At 45.2% G+C, this 24,080-nt stretch overlaps 1 protein-coding gene across 5 annotated transcripts in view; it reads right to left on the bottom strand.

The window, feature by feature from the left end:
• Positions 1-24,080, bottom strand: part of snx18a (sorting nexin 18a) — a 112,341-nt gene that overhangs the window by 33,214 nt on the left and 55,047 nt on the right. For 2 of the 5 annotated variants that reach the window (XM_069924342.1, XM_069924343.1), the window contains exon 3: positions 87-144. The exons of 1 other annotated variant lie outside the window; for it this stretch is intronic. In XM_069924342.1, coding sequence (XP_069780443.1) covers positions 87-144 — 58 coding nt within the window. 2 more of the 5 variants (XM_069924346.1, XM_069924345.1) reach the window with 2 other exon arrangements.

Below are 24,080 nucleotides of genomic sequence, written 5' to 3'. Positions count from 1 at the left end.
TTTGAACCATTCCTCAGTCAAGATTTAATATTTGTAGACGTTTGAAAGAGAAAAATATAGAAAAGCAAGTAAAATGGGAACAGTACCATTGGTCCTTGATTTCTTTGGGATAGGGGTGTGGCCTCCACAATTCCAGTGGCACAGCTGAAATGGGAACGCAAACAATGCTGAGCACCAGAAGCAGATTCAGTGGACCACAGCTTTTGGTGCAGACCTATACCAAGCTATTAGCTGTGGATATATTCTTCATTAAACTGTAAACAAATCAAAACAGAATACATATGGTGAATCTGCAGAGGAACATAGCTTTACCAGAAATGCTGCCAGCATTGACTCTACATTATACACAACCATGTGAGAGATAATAGAATATAGGAAGTAAAGCTAGTATGAAGGAATACAGACTAGATTAGAGGCAGTTAAGTAAGTGCTGAGTAGGGGGATGAATTCTGATAAGAGTGTGAGGAAGGGTTACGCAAGTATAATAGAATAAGGGTCTGATAGTGATAGACAGAATTAGCAAGTTCCGCATAGAGAATTAGTAAGTCCTGGGGGTTGAGATGTGTGAATAAGGACAAAGGCAGAATCATGAATAAGGACAATGTGATGGGACCCAGACAGGATACCCCATGGTCTTTCAAACTGCACATAGGCAGACCAAAGAATTACCAAATGCCAAACCAATCCAGGATGGGGGGAGGGTACCTCTACACTGAATAAAAGTTGGGTGAGCCCCAGTGTGTGTGTGTATTCCCATGGTAAGGGGAAGCACCCAACTTTGCACTGTTGTACAATAAATGTTCTTTGTTCTCAATTTTTGTCTCGAGCGAAATCTGTGAAGGTACTTCTGTTTCTCACAACCATGAATCAGACCTTTTGAAACAAGCTAAAACATGGAAAAGAACAGACTGGCTGCACTTGAAGCTTCTCTTCTGACGGTCTTTGAAGCAGTGGATTGGGTTCAGTACTGATATATGTTATTAGCCCTCATTTGGTCCTGGAAAATGAGCAGTACTGGAATCATCAGATTCAGATTTCAGATTTATTTGTAAGAATACATTGTTACAGGTTATATTGTATATTATACATAAATATGGGGGTTTAGGTCACTTCACAGAGTAACACTTCACATCTCATTTAAAATGGAAGAGCTTTGCTGAAGCTAGACATTCAGGTTCTGTGACTTTCCAGAGACAATGGAACTGCTTCAGAAAGAATTTCCAAAGCAGGTGCAAATGGAAAAGTTCAGGCTCAAGTGCTGATAAAGATCTTTCGGGGGGGGGGGGGATTTGGAACCTTAGGAGGGGCTCTGGTTTTTACAAGCAGAGAGAAAAGAAAAACAGGATTCTTCTCTTAGAGAGAGGGAGAACTGAATTCTTCAGTAACTTTTGAGACGGCAACATGGCAAGCTGGCAGGTTTGTTTAAAACCCCATTTTGAAGACAGGTTGTGAGTTCTGAGTTCAGCCTGCTGAAAGCCCTTGTGCTGAAAGCCCTTGTGGTCCTTCCAAGAGGAAATGGCTGGCTAGTGTTTCTCCTGAAATAAGAGAAACAAGAGGAACTCTGTGGTGACCTGGCAGAAGAGGTTATCATTTGGAAAACCCATGATGGGGCAAATTTCTTTGGCAAGACATTGAAGTGACTGATTGGAGGAAATGAGTTTGTGTGTGTCCAACAAGCAAAAAATCTCTCTCTGAAACAAACAAGAACCTTCCTGAGTGGTAACCATTACCTTTTACCACCAGAGCCTGGTGAAAATTCATAAATGTTAAATTCTGTGCACAGTATAAGAATTGCTTGATACCAGTGAACTTGGAGAAGTGAGAAGTGAATGATTGGACTATTAATGCAAAGAACTTTCCTGAACATATACACATTACATACACGTGCGCTTGGAATTAGAAGGGGGGGTTAAGTTAGTAGTAATAAGTTAAAGTTTGATCCTGCTTTTATCTTTAAAGCAAATTAAAAGTAACTTTTGTTTAAGTAGTCTTGGTGAATTTCTATTGCTGCTGGGTTTTGGGGTCCTCTGGGCTTGTAACAACATACATGATATCACATACAACTCTGAGATTCTTCCTCCTGTGGGCATGCAAGAATTATGACAAATTGGTAGTGTTAGGAATTAAAGTACCTTTAAAGAAATTGCTCGAGACAAAAATTGAGAACAAAGAACATTTATTACTACAACAATGCAAAGTTGGGTGCTTCCCCTTACCCTGGGAATACACCCACATACTGGGGCTAACCCAACTTTTATACAGTCAATTTCAGTATCAGAATGCCCTCCCCCTTACATTCTTCTGCCCCCCTGGATGGGTTTGGCATAGGTAATCCTTCCTGCCTACGTGCAGTTTCAGTACACTTGGAGGACCAGGGGGTATCCTGTGGGTGCCCCATCATGTCATTGTCCTTATTTACACCTTCCTGATTCTCTGGGCTACAGTCTCTTGATATGCAGAGTTGACTCATTCTATCTAGGGTTGGCTAATTTCATATGTATAAATCTGTGTATGGTTAGCTAATTAGAAATGTATGACTTGGTACTTCTGTCCAGGGCTAGGAGACCCTTATCTGATCCAGACTACCTCAACTTCCTACATTCTATTGTACCTTACCATTCCTTATCTTAGTCCTATGGTCTTGTCACAAAGACTAGAAGATTCTTATGTTAATCATGCTGACTCTGCTTTCCTGCATCCTAAGCCCCAAGCTTATCCTGTTTGAACTGGTTACAGCCATTTTACTGATGAACTTTAGTTTCTTCCATGTTCATAATTTTAGATTAATTTTCCCATCTCTCACAGTAGTGCAAAAAAAAACTGTACACAGCGTAAACATCTAAACAAACAAAGATCTGTAAACAGATAACGAATGTAAACCGACAGTGCAATACAGAGAGAATAAAAAAGAAAATCAATAAAGTGCACAAGTAAGAGTCCTTAAATGAATCTCTGATTGAGTTTGTCATTGAGGAGTCTGATGGTGGAGGGGTAGCAGCTGTTCCTGAACCTGGTGGTGTGAGTCTTGTGGCACCTAGACCTCTTTCCTGATGGCAACAGTGAGAACAGAGCATGTGCCGGGTGGTGTGGATCTTTGATGATGGCAGTGTTCCCAGTACTTTATATTGGGAAAAGTTTTGCCTGTGATGTCCTGAGCTGTGTCCACTACCTTTTGGAGGGCTTTATGCTCAGGGATATTGGTGTCTCCATACCAGACCATGATGCAGTCAATCAGCATACTTTCCACCACACCTTTATAGAAATTTGCCAGTTTTTCTGGTGTCGTACCAAACTTCCTCAAATTCCACAAAATCACCAGAAGACACTTCGAGTTCACTGAGATTGTTTTGTTTTCAAAGATTCCATACTATTGCAAATGCTTACTGGGGTTTCAGATTGGCAAATTCCTATTTTAATAATACATTTCCAAATTTATTCTTGCTGGCATAACATTTCATACTATAACTGTCGTGTCTGAGTAGTTAATGTATAAATTTTCTCAACAATAAACAATTTTTTTTTGGAGCATCAGCAAGCTGTTGCAACACCTCGTGTCCTGTATGATGGCACTCCTCAAGCTTGTGTATTCAGTCCCCAACTATATTCCCTCTACAGAAGTGGTTCTCAACCCTTTTCTTTCCACTTACATACCACTTTAAGTAACCCTACGCTATTGATTATCTGTTATTAGTAAGGGAGTGCTTAAGGTGATATGTGGGTGGGAAGGGAAGGTTGAGAATCACTGCTCTAGGCCCAATTATTACTGAAATATTTTGCTTGAGAAAAATTGTTATTGGCCCATTTACTTTGGAGTCATGAAATGGTCCACATAACAAATCAATTAGGTTCAATTAAAACAGCGGTTTTCAAACTTTTTCTTTTAACCCACAGACCACCTTAAGCAATCCCTTATAATCACAGCGTACCTATGAAATAGGGAATACTTAAAGTGGTCTGTGAGTGGAAAGAAAAAGATTGAGAACCACTGATCTACATAGACACTAGTAAAATATTTAAAGCATTCAATAAGGTCCCTCATGATTAAGGCGCATGGATCCATAGAGACTTGATAAATTGGATTCAAAATTAACTTGGACATAGAAGACTAAAGGAAGTAATGGAGAGGTTATTCTGACTGGAGAACTGTAACTGATGGCGTTCCACAGGGATCAGTGGTGGAGCGTCTATTGTTTGAGATATATATAAACAAGTTGGATGGCAATGTAGTTCGACTGATAAGCAAGTTTGCAGATTAAACAAAAATTGGTGGGGTTGTGGAATGGTATATGGAGCTATATCTGGAATATTGAGACCTGTTCTGCTTTGGGAGGTGAAATGCAAGAGGATAACACAACAAATGACATGGCCCTTAGGACCACCGATATACAGAAAGGTGCATGTCCATAGCTCCCTAAATGTAGCAACTCAAGTGGACTGAGTTGTAAAGGAAGATACAGTGTATTCCTTACATCTATCAGTCAAGAGTTTGAATATAAAAGTTAGCAAGTCATGTCGCAGCTGTACAAAACTTTGGTTAAGACCACATCTCGAGTTTTTGTTCAGTTCTGGTCACCACATTATAGGAAAGAGAAGTTGCAGAAGAGTTTAACAAGCTTAGAGAATATGAGGTATAAGGAGATGCTGAACAAATTTGTTTTCTCTGGATCATTGGATACTCAGGATATGAACTGAGAAGAGATTTATAAAATTATGAGATGAATAATTAGGGTAGATAATCAGAGGCTTTTTGTCAAGGTGGAAATATCAAAAACTAGAGGCATAAATTTAAGGAATAAGGGGGAAGTTTAACGGAGATTTTCAAGGCACATTTTTTTTTAAAAAGAGAGCGGTAGGTGCTTGAAATACACTGCCATGGCAATATGGTGGAAGCAGGTATGATAGTGACATGCAAGAGGCATTTAGACAGTCACAAATAGGAAGGAGTTGTTGGGATAAAGACCATGTGCAGATAGATAGGATTAGTTTAAATTGGCATCATGGTCAGCACAGATATTGTGGGCCAAAAGGCAGTACTGTTTTTTGGCATTTGAAACAAGGGAAAGGTTGTGAGTAGGGCTTGCTATGAATGGGTCATTTGACTGGGACATTGCGGGCAAGCCCATATCAAACCTTACTGTGCAACAGAATGTCCTGGAGATATACAGATAAAAGGTCCCAAAGTATATCTTATAAATGTGGGCGCACATAAAAAATAGAGGCAAATATACAAAATATACTCTGCTGGTTACTCTCTCCAGAAATAGGACCATCAAACTCCAAGGACAAAACTGAAAGCTATTTAGAAATCAGGTGTAAAATTAAGGCTTTTATTTGTCAGGAAGCTAGTTGCTTACATTTTAATCTCGAAAAGTAAACATCTCCCACTTCAAGTAATGATACTGTGCATAAGTCCTTTCTGTTGACACTCAAGAACCATGGTACTTCATGGTGTCAACTTCATCTGGGAATCCCTCAAGGTAATGTAGCTTTTGCCTGCCGCTACAAACAAACCTAGGAGGGTGAGGTAGTCCCTCGGCTCAAGCTGGTCTCATGAGCCTTGAAAACCTACAGGAATGAGAGAGATGAGTTCTTATCTTGAATTTCCAGCCACAGCATCCTTGCTCTCTTTCCCAGTCATTATGCCACACAGGTTTTCGATGTGAACTGAGTGATGACGTCAGTGGTCACTCCATTTATGGAACTGTGATTGTCCTGAAGATTCCCAGCCACACCCCCACGTCTCCACTGACTTAAAGAGAAAATTGCTGCCCAACATCAATATAATTCAGGACAACAACTTTCAGATACAGAAAGCCATAAAACTTTCAGGACCATTGGCAATTTTAACCTCATGTCGTCATTCATGAAAGCAACTTATTGACCAACTTTTCAAAGGACAAATACTGATGGGTAATAAATGCTGATTTCATCAACGATGCCTATAATCCAATTAAAATGAACAAATGAATGTGGTTCACTTACAATTATCCTTTGAAATAGCTTTGGAAGCTATTTATTATATCAAACAATCACAATTAAGAAAAGTCAAAAACAGACAATAAACTTTGCTCTGACAAAGTTAACCAAAAGCCAGCAACCAATCACCACCTGGCTCTTGGGGATGACGTTTAAAAACCAACCACTTGTGATCATGAAATTAGCTCAGCATGAATTAACACCTTGCATTTGAAGGTGAAAATTAAATGCATTTTTAATTGTGCAAACTGTCAGTAGAAGCAAGTCTTTCACACCTATAAACAAAATTCACATGTCGCGGCGGCTACACCGCTCCTGAAAGAACACACACAACCAGACCAGTTGAGCTCAGTGAGCAGACTAATATATTGCAGGCTGCTGGGCTGGACTTATACTCCCAGCCCGGACCTGGCTGAGAACCGCGCTGGAGGGCGCTGACGTCACCCGGGCGTCACGTGGTCCCCCAGCGCAGGCTTCTGAGCCCCATGCTGGAAGGAAGGGAAAACCCCCGATGGTGCCATTTTGGCCGGCTGCCCTGCCGCATGGCTTACAAGTGAGGCTGGTTCACCTGCCTAGAGCCGCCACATCACAAAATAAAGGTAAGGAATATTCCTGGTTTCAAGGAAGATTCTTTGTGTTCACCTCAAAGTAAACAATCTGAAAATGGAGCCTGTAAGGAATGAAAATAGGGCATGCTGATATCATAATGCAAATAAAAACACAAAACTGAAACCAGATTAACTTGATGGATATGCTGTTGTTGATCATAAAGCAGAGTGGAACCAGACCAGAGATTTGCATGTAGTGTCTACAAGTTACACAAAAGAATTTCCCATATGCCCTAGGAAGCATGTCATCTGACTGCTTGTGGTCAATTTACTCTGACTACATAAGACTTGGACAGAGTTTCCAAGCTTGCCTTTGGTCATCACATTTAAATTCTGAAAAAAAGTGTTGCTGTGTTTGAGGAAATAGAATTAAAGAATTAAAAACCAAGCTAAAAGCATTTATCACCAGAGGTGAACAAAATATTGACCATGGGGAGTAAAAAAGAAAAGTAACTTGGGGAGGTGATGGGATTTGGAAAGAACCCAGGTGTCAATGGTAAAAAAGGAGTGAACAAGAGTCCAGGATTAGAGAGGCAGAGAGAGGGTGAACTGGAGGAGGGGTGTCTGGCGATTAATGAGACAGGAAAGAATGACCTCATTAAATGCTCAGCTGGTGTGACAACAGAAATTACCTCATTAAACTTCCCTCAAAACACTAAAGGTGCCAATTTTTTTTGCAATAAACTAAGACTAGGCTTTGAATCCACAAGAAAAATGAACAAAAATATTCTGAGAATGTAGCATTGATTAAACCAGATATAGAAATTAATCAATTCAACAAACCATACTTCCAACAAACCATATTTCCAACAAACAAATAAATAACAACCTAACAACCAAGGATAACATTGCAATATCAGTTCAGAAAGCATTGTTTAAATAAGAAATAAAAGTGGAATTAAATAAGTGAAGAGGTAAAGATGTGTAGAGATTTTTAAAAAATACCCAAAACACATCTATATGGGTCATGTACAATATGAGTAGATATGTTCATTTTCTATTTTCATGCTGTCAATCATTCAGCTTTAATAATATTTATAATATCACATCAAAACCAATTATTTCTCTAATTTTTTGATCTCCAATTAAGTGACAGTCTTAAGGAGTTTAAAATTTCAGTAAATATTTAAAAAAGTATTCACATTCTCCATGTAGCGAGGCGCTATTGCAGAGCAAGAGAAGAATGACACTCACTTGGGTGTAAGTGAACTCGAGACTGATTTATTGATCTCTCCAGCCCTGCTTTGATAGACTCAGATTCCCGCCACTAGGCCTGGAATTCCCACTGCAGCGGGCGCATGTGACATCACCGGCAAGCTGGCCGTTGATTGACCATAGTTCCTGCCATGCAGGCTCCTGGCCAGTGAAGGTCATTAGTGTGCACGGCTTTCCATGCTGGTGACGTTAGTCTGCCATTTTGAGTGCTGGTTCGCTTGCTAGGCAGCAGGCTGCTACACACCCCACCCCACTCCCTTCCAGAACCAGCGATGCAGACACTGTCATCTTCAGTAGTGATCCCCCTTTGCTTGTGCAACCTGCGCCTGCGACATGGTGGCTTTGTGTAGACTGGTTGGTTCGCCTCCAGGTGTGCTGGTTTAAGGCAGTCAACAGTGAATGTCTCTTCTTTCCTGCCTATATCCTGTAAGCACATTGATCCATTGTGCCTGATCACCTTGTACATTCCTTCATACAGCCATTGTAATGGTGCCTGGTGTGCACTCGTGTGGCCAAAGACATACTGGCGGTCCTCAAGTCCATGGGGATTAAAGCTTTGGTTTGTCCATGCTGTGTATGTGACACTGGGGCCAGGGTACCAGACTTTCCATGAACTTCTCCAGGGTTGCTGCACGCGGCTCTTCTGGGTTTTGACAGCAGATATTGTAATGGAGGAGTTACACCAGCTTATGCAAGAATGTATTCTTTCTTTCTTTGGCTTGGCTTCGCGGACGAAGATTTATGGAGGGGGTAAAAAGTCCACGTCAGCTGCAGGCTCGTTTGTGGCTGACAAGTCCGATGCGGGACAGGCAGACACGATTGCAGCGGTTGCAGGGGAAAATTGGTTGGTTGGGGTTGGGTGTTGGGTTTTTCCTCCTTTGCCTTTTGTCAGTGAGGTGGGCTCTGCGGTCTTCTTCAAAGGAGGTTGCTGCCCGCCAAACTGTGAGGCGCCAAGATGCACGGTTTGAGGCGTTATCAGCCCACTGGCGGTGGTCAATGTGGCAGGCACCAAGAGATTTCTTTAGGCAGTCCTTGTACCTTTTCTTTGGTGGACCTCTGTCACGGTGGCCAGTGGAGAGCTCGCCATATAACACGATCTTGGGAAGGCGATGGTCCTCCATTCTGGAGACGTGACCCATCCAGCGCAGCTGGATCTTCAGCAGCGTGGACTCGATGCTGTCGACCTCTGCCATCTCGAGTACTTCGACGTTAGGGATGTAAGCGCTCCAATGGATGTTGAGGATGGAGCGGAGACAACGCTGGTGGAAGCGTTCTAGGAGCCGTAGGTGGTGCCGGTAGAGGACCCATGATTCGGAGCCGAACAGGAGTGTGGGTATGACAACGGCTCTGTATACGCTTATCTTTGTGAGGTTTTTCAGTTGGTTGTTTTTCCATACTCTTTTGTGTAGTCTTCCAAAGGCGCTATTTGCCTTGGCGAGTCTGTTGTCTATCTCATTGTCGATCCTTGCATCTGATGAAATGGTACAGCCGAGATAGGTAAACTGGTTGACCGTTTTGAGTTTTGTGTGCCCGATGGAGATGTGGGGGGGCTGGTAATCATGGTGGGGAGCTGGCTGATGGAGGACCTCAGTTTTCTTCAGGCTGACTTCCAGGCCAAACATTTTGGCAGTTTCCGCAAAGCAGGACGTCAAGCGCTGAAGAGCTGGCTCTGAATGGGCAACTAAAGCGGCATCGTCTGCAAAGAGTAGTTCACGGACAAGTTTCTCTTGTGTCTTGGTGTGTATACATGTATACATGTGAATCAGATGACATAATCTAAATTCCACCATGGGGCCCAGAGATGCATATGAATCAGTAGACATAATCTAATTTACACCATGAGGCCCAGAGATGCAGTTGTCTTTTGTTGGTCGCAGACTGTCAGGAGACTTGAGATAAGTAAACCCATTTATTCAGGGTGATGGGCTATGAGTAAACAATTTTTGGGTAATATAAGCCATGGTCCCGCTGCTGAAGTTTCAGACTCTCTGAGGGGTGGAAACGTCTCTCAGCAAGAAGAAGAACTTCTAGACTCCAACCAACGTCCCGGATGGGGGAGGTGGAGAAGCTGCTACCGGCACCCCGACACCCTACTACAAGTGTGCGGTCGTTGCCTCGCTTCAGCATTTGGGACCAGTCCAGGTGTTGATAAGTATAATTGTAGTTTGAAATCAGCTTTAGAGATCTTTTAGTAATAAAGATTTGTATAAACTGAAGTACTCTCGGCGTGTGTCTCATTTTTCTTATGGTAGCTCAAACACTGTGACCAATCTAAAATGAACAAAGTGAGAGGTACAAGTTTACCAGGACAATTGGCGTAGTCGGTAGGATTGGTCTCGAGATGTTTCAGCAAAAGAAAGAGGTGAGCCCTGAGCAGTTCTTGATTCCGGGATGGACTTCCAAAGACGATGGTTTTGGCATGTTGGCCAATACCCTGTCTTTATTGGGACCACCCATTAGTTGGGATGAGAGGTTAGATCCATCAAGGGCACCTCAGGGAGAGCAGGTTGCCACTCTCCTTTGAGAAAGTAAATTTCCTATTAAAAGGGAATGCTGACGGACGGTTTTTGGCTGAAGCCATATGACAACGCTGTTCCATGATGAGTGAGATTGTTCGCACCAGTCAGGACTGAGCCAAAGAATGGGAGGATAAGCATGTCCAAACAATCTGCCGTAATAATGAACTCTGGCAGCAGCTCTGTGCAGATAAGGAAAAGCAAGGGTAGAACCCGATCCACATCGTATTCGTACCATGATAAGGAATGACGACGATCTAGATGTAATTGATGAGATAGAAGGGATAGATGTCCTGGCCTCGTTAGCAGACCCAGGGGAAGATACCCGAACCACTGCTTATGCTCTATGCCCGCCCCCCCCTTTACGGGATGGCCTTGGCCTCCTCCCGTCCACTGGGTAGAGGACTTTGTGGGCCAAAGTGGGAACAGGGATCGGGAGCAGTCAACAATTCGTGACGACTCTATAAAAGAGCTGGCCGCCATTGGAGATCGATTTAGGCAAAAGACGGGAGAAACTCAGGCGGCCTGGCTCCTGCGTGTTTGGGAACAAGGAGGGGGTAATGTATATTTAACCCCTGAGGAATTGTTGGGATTAGGAACATTGACTACTGATATCCGGGTCACTGCTGAGCTACGTAGTAGGAGGGGTGGATTACTTACTTGCCAATCTAGGGGATGCACTGTTACGAGTATACCCGTCACCAGTATATTGGGATTTACATTTGCAGAATAATTGGGGCACCCCAGAGGAGGGTATAGCAGTAATTCATCAACAGGCCCTGGCCTCTGCCTTGTATGCAGGGCATTTGAGACTGTGGGTATGTGGGGGGAGCCCTGACGAAGAGATGTTCAGAGCCGGAATGCATATCCGATTGGTTCGTTCCGCCCAACCCACTGTACGGGGAACTAGTTCCGTCTGTAACTTGTCCACTAATTGGGCACCCTGTGTCTGAGGCGGTGCAAGCCTTATCTGGGTTTCGAGAATTAGAGTTGGGAGGTAAAATCCACACACGTACAACCCAGGTTAAATTAGACAAGCAGGATGAAAAGAGAGGGTCTGCTGCTAATTACGGACCGACAAGAAAGGACCTTTTTCTAACCTTGTTAAAGTTTAGACGTACCTAAAAGTGATATTGATGGGAAACCTACCGCGGTCCTTTATGCCCTTTATAAGAGGAAGGCAGGGGAACATCATCCCCAATTGTTGAGTTCTCCTGGCCCAGCTGTGCCTTCTGCTCCAACTGCTGGTCCTATCGAGCCAGCTTCTCTTACTCCAGTGACCCATGATGAGATACAACAATTGGTTAAAAAGGCTCTTATGGATAATAGTAGCATGTACTCCTGGAAGCCCCCGAACCATACTAAGGCATGAGGGTGCAGGCGGGATTCCTGTGTCTACTCCATTGAGATACGGCGGATACACGGGGACCAACGGCCCTACATTCCGTTAACAATCCATTGGGGTGGGGGTAATGACCGCTAATATTTGGCCTTGGTCGATACCAGTGCGGAACACTCGGTGATTCCGGGTAACCCCGACCTCTGGACTGGACTGACATTTCGAATAGAGGGGATTGGAGGAGTGATCACCCTGGCGAAGGAAATAAAAGCCCGCGCCACGGTGGGTGGTGGCCCTTCCCCTGAATGGTTATATCCTTGGTGGCTGTCACTGACGAGTGTATCCTGGATATCAATATGTTGGCCGGTACAGTCCTTAATACTAGTCATGGGGGATTTGCATTTGGAATTCGGACTATTACAAAAAGACTAGTGGTGATTCGGGCTAAGTGGGATCCTGTAATGGTGCCTTCCCCCCCGAAACCAGTATGCATTCCACAATATTGCCTCGCTGGAGGGCAGGAAGAGATTACTGCCACCATTGATGCTTTGCAAGAAGAAGGGGTAGTGAGGCCTGCAACGTCGCCCTGTTTGGCCGGTCCAGAAGCCAGATGGCTCCTGGAGAATGACAGTTGATTATCATTTTTTGAACAAACATGCCCCACCACTTGCTTCGGCAGTTCCGGACATTGTTACCCTTATTGAAAACATTGCTACTGGGAACTCGGGAGCATGGTATGTTGTCATTGATCTCACTAACGCCTATAAGAATATAAGTATTCTTATAGCTGAGGTCTCACAGGATCAGTTCGCCTTTGCCTTAAGGGGCGCCAGTATACCTTCACCCGCCTCCCTCAGAGCTATGTTCACTCTCCCACCACTTCCCACTAATAGCTGCGTCGATACCATCCCCCTGGCTCGATTGGCACATGAACAGAGTGGCCATTTGGGGGAGAAGGGATCACCTATGTGGGCTCGTACACATACCTTACCCGTCCATCAGGACAATGTCCGCATGGTCGTGTGTACATGCCCAGCATGCCAGCTTGTGAAGTCACGCACCATTCCTCCTGGTCTGCATGGCCGAATAAAACAGGGAGCTCGCTTGGCTTGGCAAATTGATTACATAGGCCCCATGCCAGACTGTATGGGAAAACGTTACGTCCTAGTAATGGTTGACACATTTCCGGGCCTGGTTTTTGCTTTTCCCACCAAGACGGCTGACCAAGCTAGCACTATCCAAGGACTAAACCATTTAATTTCTCATTATGATGTACCAGAGGAAATTTAGTCCGATAATGGCTCGCACTTCTTCAGGAAAGCAATTTGTGATTGGGCAACTGACAACAGTATCTTATGGGTCCACCATATTCCTTATTACCCGCAGGTTGCCGGGTTAGTTAAACGAATGAATGGCTTACTGAATAAACATATTAATTTATTAACACCACTGGGGACCCTGAAGGGGTGGTGCCATGTGCTGCAGCAGGCAGTCGATAATTTGAAGCATCGTCCTTTAAAGGGAGGTACACCTTTCTACCGAGCTACAACCTATTCCAGAGGAAAAAAGTCATTGCTCCCCATTCCCGAGCTAGAGAATGCTGGACAAAAGGTATGGGTGGCACCACCAGGTAGTGGCCCTCCTGTAAAAGGGGAAATAGTGACACCTGCCCAGGGTAACACTCGGTGGGTAGCTATTGAGGGACAGGAAGATTTAGTTTGTTTAAATACTGAGCGTTTATGGCATCGTGAGTGACCTATGTCAGGCTTATTTGTTCCAGGTCTACCATCTTGCGCTCCTGCTGATCTGGCTTAACAGCTGCTTTGGTGCCAGCAATTGGTTTGTAATGTTGAGGACATTCCGAGGGAGTTGCCCGTGGGGGACACTGCCCAATGCATTACACCAAGGAGGTCCTCAGTCATCCGCCTCAAGTGCAGCTTATATAAATATGTTATTGCTGGTCTCGGATCCTTTATTTTGTGTGTGGATAGACCAACTGATGGGGTCGGCCCCTACTTCTGTGATGGTCGTTTTTGTATCCGCTTTAATATCTTGTGATAACTCTGAACCGCCTGTCACTAAGTGGTGGGAGGATTCCGGTTCTGTGGAGGGTTGGTTGCCTACTTCATCATCAAACATTCCTTCAGATTTGTCCGACAATTCCTTTCTCCATGTTTCCTATGCGCACGCTCACCGATTGAATGTTTCTGATTGTTGGATTTGTACCGTAGGCCCTTTGCATACCGGTACAGGGATTCCCATGATCCCCATTCCTTCCATCCGAAAGGAGGTTGCTGCCTGGAAATATTTTGATCCCTCCAATAGCAGGGTTCACATTGATGTTAATAAGCCTGAGCCTGAGGAGGCCCAGTTCTTCAGTCTACGTGACATTTTGGGTATTTTTCGAGGATGGCATATTTGTATCCCGCCTTATATGACACCCCCTTATTTTATTGTTTCTCAACATGTGAAGGGCTCTGTCTGCTTTTGTAAGTTCCCCGACAGGCCTGCCAATGCACTGGGATACAGTGATTGTCTGGCATATTCCCCTTTTATTTCCAAGCACCCTATGAACGGGACCTATTGGGTTTGTGGGTCTCGTGCCTTTGCATGGCTACCCCTTACCTGGGGTGGTTGCTGCTATTTGGCATACGCCGTCCCCTACCTGCATCATATTTCCCGTTTACAGGATCATCCCTCACTTATGCGTATGACCCCTGTCCTTCGCATAAACGTGCCCTCTCAGGTGCCGAGATTTTCTTTGGTACCTTGATCCCAGGTTGTAGTGCTCGTTGAAAGAATCAAAGACTTGTTGATCCAAACCAAGGCTTTTATTAGCAAAAGACAGGAGCTCTTCACAGGTGGCCGACCAGTCCGGAATGATCCGACCTGGCTAGGGACACAACCCTTTAAGGCCCAGACAATAGGCGTGGCTTAGCTCTCAGTCAATCGCTGTAAGCACAGTCTAGGTACAGTAACTATATACACTATGTACAATGGTGATAGATCTGTACTGTCGAAGATGGCGAAAATACTGTGAAGGGCCTGTATCACTGAGGTGGCAGTGGTGTCTGGGCAGGGCACAGCGAACGGGAAGCGGGAGGACTCGTCGATGGCCGTAAGGATGTAGGTATTACGGTTGGTCGACGGTAGGGGCCCCTTAAAGTCTATGCTAAGACGCTCGAAGGGGCGGGTGGCCTTGATAACGTGGGAGTTATCCGGACGGAAGAAGTGGGGCTTGCATTCAGCGCACACCAAAAAGGCTCGGGTCATGGAGCGGATCTCCTCGACTGTATAGGGTAGGTTGCGCGCCTTCACAAAGTGGGCAAACCTACTGACCCCTGGATGACAGAGCGCCTCATGGAGTTTCTGTAGTCTGTCCATCTGTATGCTGGCGCACATCTCCCTGGAGAGCACGTCAGGCGGGCCGTTGAGCTTACCAGACCGGTACAGGATGTCATAGTTAAAGGTGGAGAGTTCGATTCTCCATCTGGCGATTTTGTTGTTTTTTATCTTATCACGCTGGGTGTTGCTGAACATGAAGGAGACCGCACGTTGATCAGTCGACAGTGTAAAGCGCCTCCCAGCGAGGCAATGTCTCCAACGACGCACCGCTTCAACTATGGCCTGGGCCTCCTTCTCGATTGAGGAGTGTCTACTCTCTGGACCCTGGAGGGTTCAGGAGAAAAAGGCTACACACAACCGGCCTGGTTTAAGGTGGCTGCCAGGGCGAAGTCGGATGCATCGCTCTCGACTTGAAATAGGACAGACTCATCGATTGCGTGCAGTATCGCAGCGGCGATGTCGGATTTGATTCGATCGAAAGCCGCTCTGGCTTCAGTCGAGAGGGGAAAGGAGGTGGTCTTGATAAGAGGACGCGCCTTGTCGGCGTAGTGTGGAACCCATTGGGCGTAATACGAGAAAAGGCCCAGGCAGCGTTTGAGCGCTTTCTGGGTATGGGGGGGGGGGGGGGGGAAGTCCATTAGGGGACGCATGCGGTCAGGATCTGGCATGACTATCCCGTTCTCCACCACGCAACCTGTGGTCCGGAAGACACACTTGTCCAAATTGTAAGTCAGGTTCAGCCGACGGGCAGTTTGAAGAAATTTGTCTAGGTTGGCATCGTGGTCCTGCGTGTCGTGGCTGCAGATGGCTGCAGATGGTGATATTGTCCAGATATGGGAAGGTAGCGGTTAGCCCGTTCTGGTCCACCATCCGGTCCATTTCCCACTGGAAGACCGCGACACCATTTGTGACCCCGAATGGTACCCTGAGAAATTGATATAGCTGCCCATTTGCTTCAAAGGCTGTGAATGGTAGGTCCTCGCAGCGGATCGGGAGCTGGTGGTAGGCCGAACTGGTACATTTGAGGGATTGGCCCACACTATTCTCCATTGGTTGCTCGCGTTATTGCTTATATTTGTGATTATTGTAGTTTTTTTTTCTTTTTTACGTTCCTTCTGTACTAAAATGCTTGTTAGGTCTCGTAAGTAACAGACTGCGACCAAGGGATGGAATGTAATGGAGAAGTTAGACCAGCTTATGCAAGAATGTATACATGTGAATCAGAAAACATAATCTAAATTCCACCATGGGGCCCAGAGATGCAGTTGTCTTTTGTTGGTCGCAGACTGTCAGGAGACCAACATTTATTCAGGATGATGGGCTATGAGTAAACAATTTTTGGGTAATATAAGCCATGGTCCCGCTGCTGAAGTTTCAGACTCTCTGAGGGGTGGAAACTTCTCTCAGCAAAGTTGAAGAACTTCTAGACTCCAACCAACGTCCTGGTCGGTGGAGGTGGAGAAGCTGCTACCAGCGCCTTGACAACCTAATACAAGTGTGTGGTCGTTGCCTCGCTTTGGCAGTTGATAAGTATAATTGGGAAGGGCTTGCATATTGTAGTTTGAAATCAGCTTTAGATTTAGTAATAAAGATATGTATAAACTGAAGTATTCTCAGCGTGTGTCTCGGTTTTCTTTCGGTAGCTCAAAGACTGTGACCAATCTAAAACGAACAAAGTGAGAGGTACAAGTTTACCAGGACAGGCATAAATTCCCCAGGAATGACCAAAGGTGTGCCGAACACTAGCTCTGCTGCTGAGGTGTTTAGTTCTTCTTTGGGGGGGCTGTCAGATCCCCAGCAGGACCCACGGAAGTTCATCAGTCCAGTTGGGTCCCTTGAGCCGAGCCATCAGTGCCGCTTTTAGGTGTCTATGGAACCACTCCACCAGCCTGTTTGCCAGGGGGTGGGTGGTATGCTGTGGTATGGTGAAGCTGCTTCCCCAGTAGGCTTGCCAGCGCTGACCAAAGGCTTGAGCTGAACTGTGCACCTCTGTCCGAGGTCATATTGTTACAGAGTTCTGTGTTGTGTATTGGCCTATATGTTGTGTGGCTTTATGTTCAAAAGTGACAGTTTGCCTTAGAGAGCCAAAGTAAAGGTGGACTGCTGAGAGAGTGGGAGATGGACTGAGCATGTGCAGAAAATGATCTAAAAATTTCTGGACTTCAACGATAAACCACCACTGGGGGTGCTTTGGAGTGGAAGAAGGTCCAGAGCATGAGTCATGATCTGGAGGACAGTTTAGAATGTTGGGATTTCAAAAAGAATGAACATTCCAAAGGCAGCCAGAAGGATCCAGACCAAGCCAGTTGTTTCCTCTCTCTGCAAGCAACACAAGAAGACAACTTCAAATTTTGTGCTCGCTCTCTCTCTCTCTCTCTCTCTCACACACAAAGATCTTTTGGCCTCAGTTTACCAAACAAACTGAATTTTGTTTATGATCTTTGCTTCAGTTGAGATTGAAGTTTTGTGAGTCTTGTGTGTTTTGTGTCTAAGTTTTTCTGTGGGTTGGTTGGAAGTGTAGCTTAGACTTTGATTACAAATGTTATATTTAAGCTGGGGAATTTATTAGTTTTACACTGTTATCAAAATTTGCATAGTAACCAGTGGGCATTGTTATAAAAGGGGGGATTTTTAATTAAAGTTTGAAGGTGAATTTTTGTTAATAAAGTAATTGTTCATTTTTACCCCTATGTGATATGCCTTCTTTGTGGTTGCTGGTTTGATCTTGTAACACTATGTTCTGGGACTCTGAACCTTGCCACCCAAGTGTTTATCAGGCCTCTGCCACAGGCCTCTGTCATTGTTTCTATCAGTGGGACTGCTTCCAGCCAATTTGTGAAGTGATCAACCATTGTCAGTAGGTTTCATGCCACTGTGACACTGGCAGTGGTCCCACAATGATTATGTGTATGTGGCTGAACCTTCATCGTACCAGCTCCAATGACTGGGGTGGGGGGGGGGGGAGGGGGAGGAAGGGGGGAGTGTGCCCTGGTGTGCTGTTGGACTTCTGACGCTTGGCATATTTGCAGGGCCTGGCCCACTGGCTGACCTGCTTCCGGAGGCTGTGCCACATGAACCTGCTCGCTACCATGCAAATGATTGTCCTGGTGGCCGGGTGTGCCAAGTTGTGTATCGCATCGAACTTGTTCCCGTACTATGGGTACTATGTGGTGTGGGGTGGCCAGTGGGTACATCACAGAGGAGCATTGTGTTACCTGGACCTATCGAGATGTCTTCCAGGCAGAACCCTGACACTGTGGTCCTGTATGTTGGTATCTCTGCGATTCTGCCAGGGCCATACAGTCTACCCCCTGGGACAGGGTCTGTATGCTTTGCATTGTTGGGTTTGATAAAGTAGTGGCCATCATGTTGATTTTCCCGGGTATGTGCTCGATGTCAGTGGTGAACTCTGACACGTACGACAAGTGCCTCTGCTGCTGAGCCGACCACGGGTCTGACACTTAATTAAATGCAAAAGTCAGTGGTCCATAAAGACTTTGAATTGTCTTCCTTCCAGAAAGTAGTGGAAGTGTCAGATCGTGAAGTACAATGCCAAGAGCTCGCGATCAAAGGCATTGCATTTCATTTCGGGTGGTCGAAGGCGCCAGAGGCTGCCATTGTTCCTTGACCAATTCTCTAGCACTCCTCTGACCGCTGTGCTCGATGCATCCACCATGAGGCTGTCAGGGCATCTCTCCTGGGGTATATCAGCAATGTGGTGTTGGCCAAAGCCTCCTTCGCCTTATCAAAGGGCGCCAATGATTCCTTGGCCCAGGTGATTTTATTTCTTCTTGCCTACTATTACGTGAATAGTGAGCGCATGATGCGGGCTACTGCTGATATGAAACAGTAGAAGTTGATTATACCAGCGAATTCTTATAGGCCCTTCACTGTGAGAGATTTGGTGAAGAGCCTGACAGCTTCTACCTTCTCCAGCAGTGGTGTTACTCCATGCCTGTTGATCCTGTGGCCCAGTAAGTCGACGGTTTCAAGCCTGAACTAGTATTTGTCCAGGTTGATTGTTAGGCCCAAGTCCTTCAGGCAGATGCATAACTGTCGCAGGTGGGCTGAGTGCTCCTTGCGGTCGCAGCTGGCGACTAGGATGTCATCCAGGTAGATGAATGCCAACTTGAGATCCTGTCCCACTGAGTCCATCAGCCTCTGGAACATCTGAGCTGCGTTCTTGAGTCCGAAGGACATCCTCAGGAACTCAAACAGGCTAAACAGGGTGATGACAGCAGTCTTTGGCACGTCATCTGGGTGGACTGGGATCTGGTGATAGCCCCGGACGAGGTCAACTTTGGAGAATATGCAGCCCCTGTAAATTTGCTGTGAAATCCTGTATGTGTGGTATAGGATATCGGTCTGGCATGGTGCCCATGTTCAGGCGGTGGCAGTCTCCTCATGGCCTCCAACCTCCTGCTGCTATGTGCAGTGGGGAGGTCCAAAGGCTGTCAGAATGCTGCACAATCCTCATCTCCTCCATGGCAAAGTTGCGTTTTTCTGGAGGGAGGTGGCGTGCCCTGGTGTGAATCAGAGGCCCCTCTGTGAGAATGTTGTGCCTCATTCCAGTGCTTGGGCTCGGGTGAGGTGAACTGTGGCTCCACTATCGAGGAGAATTCTGCTAGGGTGCAGGTGAACTCATTGCCTGAGAGGGTGATTGAGTCAAGGTGGGGGGCTGGTAGCTTTCCCTCACCCAGGGAAAATGACTGCAAAGTCTTGGCATGTACCAACCACTGCCCTTTCAGGCCTACCAGTAGGCAGTGTGCCCAGAGAAAGTCTGTGCCCAGGAGTGGTTGTGCCACCACCACCAGCCTGAAGGTCCACGTGAAGAGTCTGCCACCAAAATGGAGCGGGATGGTGCAGGTGCTGAAATCGGGCACAGCTTCCCGTTCGGGTGTCATGGGCTGGGGTGGGGGTGGTGTATGCTGACCTCCACGTCTGTGTCCACCAGGAAACACCGACCTGAGAGTGTGTCCCTGACCAGCTATCTCGCTGGTCAGCCACCGTGGCTATCAGCGACAGCTGACTATGGTGTTTCCCTGAAATGCGCAGGGGGGGGTAGCAGCATCAGCTGTCCTCCATACCCCATTGTTGGTAGCAGAAATAGTATTGTGCATCAGGAGACTCCACTTATATTTCCATCGTTGGATGCAGCCCTCCCTGTTGGTTGCTGCACGCAGGGCCTAGCGACTTGTTCTACTGATGCACTGTTATCCAACTTTGCTCTCCAGAGTATGTCCATTCGGGCATTCGGGCTGTAACTTTCCGTGGGGGGGGGGGTCGCTGAAATCCTCGGTGGCCAGCAGCAGTCAGACGACCTCAGGCAGTTGCTCCAGAAAAATCTGCTCAAAGAGCAGGCAAGGCTTGTGCCTCTCAGCCAAAGCGAATGTATTGCTTGTGAAGATAGATGGGGCCCTGTCCCCCAGGCCATCCACGTTCAGCAAACAGGCAGCACACTTACACCTTGAGAGCCAGAAAGTGCAGGTTAATAGCTCTTTTAGGGCCTCATATTTGCCCTGTTCTGGAGGCTGCTGTAGGGAATCAATGACCCTTGCTGCAGCATCCTGGTCTAGTGAGATCACCGTGTAATAGTACTTCATGGAATCGGTGGAGATCTACCACAGTTGAAATTTAGTTTTAGTCTATTCGAACCACACCAGTGGTTGCAATGTTCAGAACGTTGGCAGTTTTAGCGAAATTGTGTGGAGTGTAGACGGATCGGTTATCTTCGGGTCCAAATTCCATTTGGACCAATTGCGTTCACCAATGTAGCGAGGTGCTACTGCAGATCAAGAGAAGAATGACACATACATTAGTGTAAGTGAAGCCATGACTGATTTATTGATCTCCCCTGCCCTGCTTTTATGGATCCAGCTTCCCACCACTGGGCCCAGTACTCCCGTTGCAGCGGGTGGATGTGACATCACTGGCAAGCTGGCTGTGGTTCCTGCCGTGCAGGCTCCTGGCCAATGAAGGCCATTAGTGTGCGCAGGCTTTCCACGCTTGCCGCATTAGTCTGCCATTTTGAGTGCTGGTTCGTTTGCTAGGTAGTGGACCGCTACATCCATCTGTTAATCACAGACCAGCTGTGTGATAACTCCATTTAACATGAAATCAACCAAAATACTATTCGAAAGCAAATCAAGTACAGCCCAGCATTTGCTCCTCTTATGCTTCACTGAAGAAACAAAAAAAATTTGTTCTTGGAAATCACACAGAGAATTTAACTGCTCAAACAGATATTATGGTTTGAAGATAATTAAGCGCCTCAAAGACTGAATGGGTAGTTGTTAGAATACTGAAAAACCGGAACACCTAAAGCTTATGATGGTCGTGGGCTGAGAGATTGAGTGTTTATGACAAGGATCAATAGGAACAGCCGGGAGAAATGGAATTGTCTGGGGTAATCATAAGTAAAAATTTAATCTTGAACACCAAAGCAGAGGGACCACAAAATATTGTTAAGAGCCCAGGAACCCCAAAACCCAGCAGCAATACATATTCACCAAGACAAATAGTTACTTAAACAAAAGTTGCTTTTAATTATCTTTAAACATGAAAACAGAATCACACTTTAATTTAACACTATTGACTTAACTAACCTAACTTAACCCCCTTCTAATAATCTCACGTGTGTGTGTGTGTTGTGTGTGTGTAATATGTATGTGTAAGTTCAGAAAAGCTCTTTGGTTCACAGGCAAATTTCACTTCTCATTCCTCCAAGTTCACTGGTTGCAGGCAATTCTTATACTGTGCACAGAATTTAAAAATTATAAAGTTCACACCAGGCTTTGGTGCTTGAAAGGTAAATGGTTACCCGCTCAGGAAGGTTCTTGTTGGTTTTATGAGAGAGATTTGTTGTTCACAGGACATTCACAACTGATTCATTTTGAATCAGCCACTTCAGTGTCTTGCCAAAGAAACTTGCCCCATCAGGATTCTCCAGATGATAACTGCTTTATTTCAGGTCACCAAAGAGTTCCTTTTTGTTTCTCTTATTTCAAGTGAAATATTAGACAGCCAGTCCTCTCCTCTTGCATAAACTACAAGGGCTTTGACCAGGCTGAACTAAGCACTCACAACCTGTCTTCCAAATGGGGTTTTCCACAAGCTTGCCAGCTTGTCCTGTTCCAGTCCCAGCTGCTGATGCTGACTGTAATACTGAAGAACTGATCTCTGTCTGTCTGTTTGTCTCTCTCTCTCACAGAGAAAAAGCCTGTTTCACTCTCTCTGCTTGCAAAACCACATGACATCCTAGAACAGCAAGTTCCACTCCAGACACTCTGCGGCTCCAATAAGTTCTTTCATCTGTTGCCTTTTTGTAAACAACAACCATAAGTGAAGTCTCTTGTGCACTCTCCAAAGCTTTTTCCAAAGGCTCTGGGGCTGACATGTCTAGCATGGGCAGAGCTCCAGTAATTTAAATAAGATCTGTTTTAAAGTGTTTGTAGGTGACCTACAATAAAAAACCTGCCCCAATATATCTTCCAAAAACATACCTATGTACAATACAAACACAACATAATCTGTCACAATATCACTGGCAGATAGGAATAAGAAATATTCTAAAGCATTTCAGAAGTATATTAAGAGCAAGAGTGTAACCAGGGAAAGAACAGGCCAATTAGGTACCAAACAAGCTATTTTGGAGCAAGATCCTAAATAAATATTTTGCATCTGTATTCACTGAGGAGAAAGTAAAAGATTTCAATACAGAGGGTGAATTTCTAGAGAGAACATTAAAAGTGAAAAGGCGGTAGTAGTAGATGCCTGAGCTGGCATCAAAGTTTATAAATCCTCAGGACATGATAAGATATATTCCAGACTGCCCTGTGAAGCAAGGGAGGAGATTGTTGGGCTCTGATGAAGAATTTTAAATCTTTACTCACTAACGGTGAAGTGGTGCATGACTGGAGAACAAAAAAAATGTGGTTATTTTATACAAGGCAGCATGAATTAGCCAGACTAATTAGCCTAATATCAGTGATTGGGCTTTTTCCAGAGAATAGAAAAGTTGAAGTGAGGGAGTATGAGAACAGGCCTATTTAAGAAGGTGAGAAGTACTAGAGGAGTGGCCATAGTGTAAGTGGGCCAGTTAGAGTGAGGAGTTGAAGCTTTGGCTAAGAGGCTTCTGCAAGAATAGTATTATAAGCTCCTGTTTTATTTAGTGACACACTTTGGGGGTGGCACAGGCTGCAAACATTCACAGATTTCACAGACTGGCGGACCCATCAGGTCCAAACTATAAACAAAGTTGATGCTCTCAACTAAGAACAAAAGAACAATGGTTGTTTATCCAGGAAAAAAGATGGGACACTTAGAGAGTCATGTGATAATGAGTCACATGCAATTGGGACATTTGACAGTTTTCAGTATTGATCAGCCAGCCATCTGATAAACACAGAAGTGGAATTACTCAGTGGAAATAGACTTTTCTGCTGATTCTCCTTATCAGGGGAGTTATTGAACTACCGTGACCATTGTAATGGTCATATTGATTTATCCATATCTGGGTAAAGGAAGTAAGCAAATTCCTGAATTAGATCATGACCATTGAGATGGTCATTTTGATGTCCCGTGCCTGGGTTTTGGAATAATCGTGGAAATCATACAGTTTGTCTCCCCTATGCAAGGAAGAGGGGAGTTGCGACAACCATTCGTATGAAAGGACATTTCTCTGGAAGCAACTTCATAAGGATTTGTGAGTTTTCAGCCATCTGATCACTCATTCCCTCAACTTCTTTGTAATTACTTCTGAGCACCAGTTTAAAGTCTGAGTTTCAATACAGAATTTCTAAGACTGAATTTTGAATTGACTTTCCAGAATTATGCCTAAGCAAACTAAACACACACCTAGTTGGGGTGGATTTAAGTAAGATGGATTTAAGAGATGGGGAAGTGCAGAGAGACCTAGGGGTACTTGTACACCAGTCTCTGAAGGCGAGCATGCAGGTACAGCAGGCGGTTAAAAAGGCAAATGGTATGTTGGCCTTCATATCAAGAGGGTTTGAGTATAGGAACAAGGATACCTTACTGCAGCTGTACAGGGCCTTGGTGAGACCCCACCTGGAGTATTGT

The sequence above is a fragment of the Narcine bancroftii genome, chromosome 3, assembly GCF_036971445.1.
Source record: "Narcine bancroftii isolate sNarBan1 chromosome 3, sNarBan1.hap1, whole genome shotgun sequence".
In the NCBI taxonomy this organism is placed as follows: Eukaryota; Metazoa; Chordata; class Chondrichthyes; order Torpediniformes; family Narcinidae; genus Narcine; species Narcine bancroftii.
This window is presented reverse-complemented; position numbering and strand designations above follow the sequence as displayed.